The sequence below is a fragment of the Myotis davidii genome, unplaced genomic scaffold, assembly GCF_000327345.1.
Source record: "Myotis davidii unplaced genomic scaffold, ASM32734v1 scaffold205, whole genome shotgun sequence".
Lineage (NCBI taxonomy): Eukaryota > Metazoa > Chordata > Mammalia > Chiroptera > Vespertilionidae > Myotis > Myotis davidii.
The window spans coordinates 839824-845579 of record NW_006297573.1 but is presented as its reverse complement, the minus strand read 5'-3'; the positions used below and the strand labels follow the sequence as shown (position 1 = coordinate 845579).

General features: G+C 43.5%; 1 protein-coding gene across 1 annotated transcript in view; it reads left to right on the top strand.

Moving 5' to 3' along the window:
• The window catches only part of DOCK7 (dedicator of cytokinesis 7), a 166078-nt gene that overhangs the window by 64088 nt on the left and 96234 nt on the right, over nucleotides 1-5756 (top strand). The window contains 1 exon segment of the mRNA XM_006773220.2: nucleotides 2118-2235. Coding sequence (XP_006773283.1) covers nucleotides 2118-2235 — 118 coding nt within the window.

The following is a 5756-nucleotide window of genomic DNA, read 5'->3' as shown; positions in this document are numbered from 1 at the left end:
TTCCCGTGATGCCAGCATTTGTGATGACTATTAATAAAACACAAGGACAAACTCTAGACAGAGTAGGCATATTCCTACCTGAACCCGTTTTTTCACATGGTCAGTATATGTTGCTTTCTCTCGAGTTCGAAGACCATGTGACGTTAAAGTTCTAAATACTTCAGCACGAGGGAAATTAGTCAAGCACCCTGAAAGTGTTTTCACTCTTAATGTGGTGTACAGGGAGATAGTAGAATAAGTTTAATCACTTTATCAGTCATTGTTTGCATCACTTGTTTTTATATCATGTTTTTGTTTTCTTGTCATGTGTTTGTCATTTTTATATCATGCCTCTGTTGTTGTTATATCCATTTGTTACTATTTATTTATTAATAAATTTATATATTATTTTCATATACATTTTACTAATTTTCTTTCATCTCTCACACTTCTATTATAGAGAAAGGGCAAATAGCAATATTAAAATATTTCCACTAATTAATTCCCTTTTAATGTGCATGAATTTTGTGCACCAGGCTACTAGTGAAATTATAAAAAAGAAATTAGAGCCATCACTATTAACCACTATGAATACTTCAGAAATATCCTTTTTACTCATTTCTATAACTCCCACTCCAAATTTCTACAAGTAGAGTAATGTCGCAGTATCCTGCTCTGGAACCTGCATTTTTTTCATCCAACATGGTGGATATCTCCCTCTACATGAATAAATACTACTGTACATTGTCATGCTGTATTAATTTAGTCCCAGGGCTGATGAGCATTATATCATGTATAATAGAAGGCTGATATGCAAATTGTCCTCTCGTCCCCTTGAATGGGAGTTTGACTGGGAGTTCGACCAGGGTCAGGGCTGGCCAACTGCCCACGGCCCCTCCCACTTGCCAGCCCCACCCCTCATTCCCCCCATCCTGATCGGGGCTGGGGCTGGCCAGACTTCACCAGTGTACGAATTTGTGCACTGGGCCTCTAGTTTCTTTATAATTATTTGTAACTATGTCCTATTATAAGAAATGTTGTAGTGAATTTCTTTGAGCATACCCATTTGTACAAGTGTTTAGTTTTCTCCTTAGACTAGAGGTGGGTTTGTTGGATCAAAGAATGTATTCACTTAAAATTTCTATATTACCCTACTGCCTTCTAGAAAATTTAGACCTATTTTTGTTGCCCTAGCCGTCCATTAGCAGGGTTTTATTATTATTGAAGTTTTGTTTATCAGCTGTCATCACTAGTCTTCAGGTAAAGTATCTCTAATTCTTTTTTTTTTTTTAGCTCTTTCTTTTGATGAATTATTTCTCCTCTGTGTTTGTAGCAAGAACTATTAAAATTGTGTAAGATACAAGATCATAAACTGGACATGAAGTCAAATGCATAGTAATACGCGATTGTCTCATAGTAACTACCTATTGCTGCTCGTTATACTTACCATAATTGTCATGTTTTTAACAATAATGTTGAATATTATACCTCTTAAATCCTTAATCACATTTATACAAAAGGCTCGTTTTAAAATGTCATCCTATTTACATCTGTGTGGAGAACCTAAGAGAATATTAGAACTGTCTTTTAATTTCTTAATTCTTTTAAAAAAATATATTTTATTGATTTTTTATAGAGAGGAAGGGAGAGAGATAGAGTTAGAAACATCGATCAGCTGCCTCTTGCACATCTCCTACTGGGGATGTGCCAGCAACCCAGGTACATGCCCTTGACCGGAATCGAGCCTGGGACCTTTCAGTCCGCAGGCCGATGCTCTATCCACTGAGCCAAACTGGTTTCGGCTTAATTTCTTAATAATGTTTCAGTCCATACTCCTTTATTTCCCAAAAGCCTCTTGTAGGGGAAAGAACATGTGTTTGGAAGTCTGAACTGTATTCTGATTTCAGCTTTGCCACATACTTGGTTGTATATGAAAATTCCTTAACTTTTTGGGACCGCAATTGGCATAATTGGGGTACATTTATTTGAATGATTGCTCTAAGGGTCAAATAAAACATTGTATGTGAAAATACTTAGCATAATAGCTAACAAATATTAATAATTATATCTCTTTTGTGACATGTTTGATAGTGTTTTTAGCTATGTATTCACTTTCGTGTATACTATTGCCTTCACAGAAATCTTCTCTATGTATACCCTCAGAGCCTCAATTTTGCCAATCGTCAAGGTTCTGCCAGAAATATAACAGTGAAAGTCCAGTTTATGTATGGGGAGGATCCAAGCAATGCCATGCCGGTAATAAATGTTCTTTACTTTTCCTATTCTTCATATATAGTTCAAATAGACACCTTTGGGGTATCACTGGGTTGGCAGGTTATTATAAATTTATTTGCAGTCTTATTTTTTGAGGGTTTGGTATATGCAAGGCACTCCCAGAAATACAAAGATGAATAAAGACTTATAATCTGGAGGATATAAGAAAAATACATAAAATTCTAAAATAGTTACTTTCAAAAGAAGGTCAGATCATAATTTCTTCGGCTACTCTAACAAAGCACAGATACCTTTCCTCTATCTTGGCATCTGGATTATTCTCCTCCTTTAGTATGAAAGGCCAGATAACAGAGGTGGAGAGTAATGGGTGGTATAATTTTAAAATGTTCTCCAGCTGATTTTAATATGATGGTTCTTCCCATCTTTTTTTTGAGAAATTCTGGCTATAGATCTCAACCTTGGCTGCATATTATACCCACCTGGGGAGCTTTAAAAAACATCAGTGCCCAGACTGAATCTAATTCCAATTAAATTAGAATCTCTGCATGTGGGAACCAAGCAGATATCAGTATTTTAAAATCTTCCCTAGGGATTACATTTCGTAGCCAGTATTGAGAACCAAGGTCTGTGCTAATTATAGACTAGTGGCCTGGTGCATGAAATTTGTGCACATTAAAAGGGGATTAATTAGAGGAAATATTTTAATATTGCTATTTGCCCTTTTTCTATAATAGAAGTGTCAGAGATGAAAGAAAATTAGTAAAATGTATATGAAAATCTTCCTCCTGTGAGAGTCTACGGTGCGCCGCGGGACCCAGAGTCAAGTCCCCGCCTACCTGTGGTGCCTCAAAATAGCATGAGACCCCAACCCAGCTGGCCCCACCCCTGTCAAGCCCTGAAGGGTGGGAGGCACAGCCTCAGGTCCCCCGGCCTGGCCTTAGGTCCCTGGGCCTTGGAACGAGGGCGCGAGGGCATGAGGGTGCGAGGGCACAACGATCATTTGCATATTAGCTCTTTGGGGAGGGTGCAGCCTCGGCCCCTGTCAAGCCCAGCAGGGTGGGGTTCACAGCCTCAGGTCTCCCGGCCCAGCACCGGGGTGGAAGGCACGCCCTGAGGTCCCCCATCAACCCCTGCCGGGCAGGGGGCGTGTCCTGAGGTCCCCTGGCCCAGCACTGGGGCGGGGGCCGTGCCCAGAGGTCCCCCATCAATCCCCACTGGGCAGGGGGTGTGGCCTGAGGTCCCCCGGCCTGGCACCAGAGTGGGGGGCATGACCTGAGGTCCCTGGCCTTGTGCCATAGCGGGGGGTGTGACCTAAGGTCCCACATCAAGCCCCACTAGGCAGGGTCTGCTACCTGAGGTCCCCTGTCAAGCCCCGCCAGATGGGGAGGCGCAGTATGAGATACCCCATCAAGCCCCACTGGGCAGGGGACGCAGCCTCAGGTCCCCCAGTCCGACACCAGGGTGGGGATGCAGCCTGAGGTCCCCAGTCAAGCCCTGAGGTCCCCTGTGCTGTCTCCGGAGAGGGGCACAGCCTGAAGTCCCCTGTGAAGCCCCACTGGGGGGGGGGGGCGCAGCCTCAGGTCCCCTGCCCTAGCCCAGAATTAGGGAAGTGCCTTCACCTACTCATGGTTTTTGAACCAATAACTCCCTCCTGGGCTCGGAAACCACCTGTAAGTAACTAAAGGCAATGAATGCATCGAGTGCCACATCCAGCCCAGGACATTACACCCTATGCAGGGTGGGCAGCCACCCTCCTCCGAAAGATACTCATGTGGGGTCAATTTTTAGAGCCTCAGGTCCCTTCTGATTGCTTGCTAAGGCTCGTTATGGGAACTCAGCCTCCACTGTTGGTTCAGCCATCTTGTGTTACGGAAACCCCGCCTCTGCTATGGGAGCCACCATCTTTGTGATGACATGATGGTCAATTTGCATATTCCCTCTTTATTAGATAGATTGGTATAGGGATTCAAAGGCACAGGTGGTCATTGGTAGGAGAGAATGCCTTAAAGGTGGTGAAAATGTTAATGGCAATAGGTGTAGATCAGCCGTGGGCAAACTACAGCCCGTTTGAAATGAATAAAACTAAAAAAAAAAAAGACCGTACCTTTTATGTAATGATGTTTACTTTGAATTTATATTAGTTCACACAAACACTCCATCCATGCTTTTGTTCTGGCCCTCCGGTCCAGTTTAAGAACCCATTGTGACCCTCCAGTCAAAAAGTTTGCCCACCCCGGTCTAGATGGTGGGGGTAGGAAAGCAATTCAGGTTGGAGAATATCCTTCAACCGAGGTGAATTGCCAGTGAGCCAGAGCAGTGGAAGGTTGAAATAGTAGATTGAAGCCAGATTGGGGAAACTGACCAAATTATCACTTAGTATTTGTGGAACACTAATAAGTGCAAGAAGATTTTTTACTCAACTCTAAGTAACATACAGAATAGGGGCACAACTGTCACTGTAGATGTTCAACTTCTGGCAACTCTAGTGGAGTGCAAATGAGCTAAGAATAGGTGCATTGCTAACAATTTTATTTTAGCCTTCTGAATCAGACATTTGAATCAAGTTCTGATTTTCTACCAACTAGGAAAGCTGTATATTTTCTTCTTCCCTATTGCCTCAATTTCATCAGCATTTTTAGAACTTGATAGCAGCAAGCACAAATTTTTCATCTTTGTATTCTGTGGCAGTATTTTAGATCCTTGCATATAATACATATTGAATAAATATTGGTTGAATATGCAGAATTTATTTTTGAGATTCTAATTAGCATTTCACGTTCTTTACGAGCTCTTTATTTCTGCTGAAGAGATGAACATGCTATCATAGTTGATAAAAAGATACTGGATTATAAAAATAGATGTGTTGGTATTTTATGTGAATTGCCATATAAATTTGAGTTTATGACAAATGCAATATATGTAAAATAATCTGTTTTACTGTTTGCCTAACAAACTCTTCCTTGTCTTACCATCTGTATAGCCTCCTGTACAGAACCCTAGCTGCATCTAGCCACATTGCAGTTACACCCCTCTCCCTTTTGGTGCTACCAAAGCATCTTCTTACTTCCATTATGGGCCTTATAACTTTATGATTATATGTTGATTTCTTCATCATGTCCACATATGAAAATCTTCCTCCTGTGAGAGTCTACGGTGCGCCGCGGGACCCAGAGTCAAGTCCCCGCCTACCTGTGGTGCCTCAAAATAGCGCAAGACCCAGACCCAGCCAGCCCCACCCCCATTGGGCGAGATCCAGACCCGGCCGGCCCCGCCCTTGTCAAGCCTCACGAGGCGGGGGGCACAGCCTCAGATCCCCTTTCAAGCTCCACCAGGTGGAGGGTGCAGCCTCGGCCCCTGTCAAGCCCAGCAGGGTGGGGTTCACAGCCTCAGGTCTCCCGGCCCAGCACCGGGGTGGAAGGCACGCCCTGAGGTCCCCCATCAACCCCTGCCGGGCAGGGGGCGTGTCCTGAGGTCCCCTGGCCCAGCACTGGGGCGGGGGCCGTGCCCAGAGGTCCCCCATCAATCCCCACTGGGGAAGGACT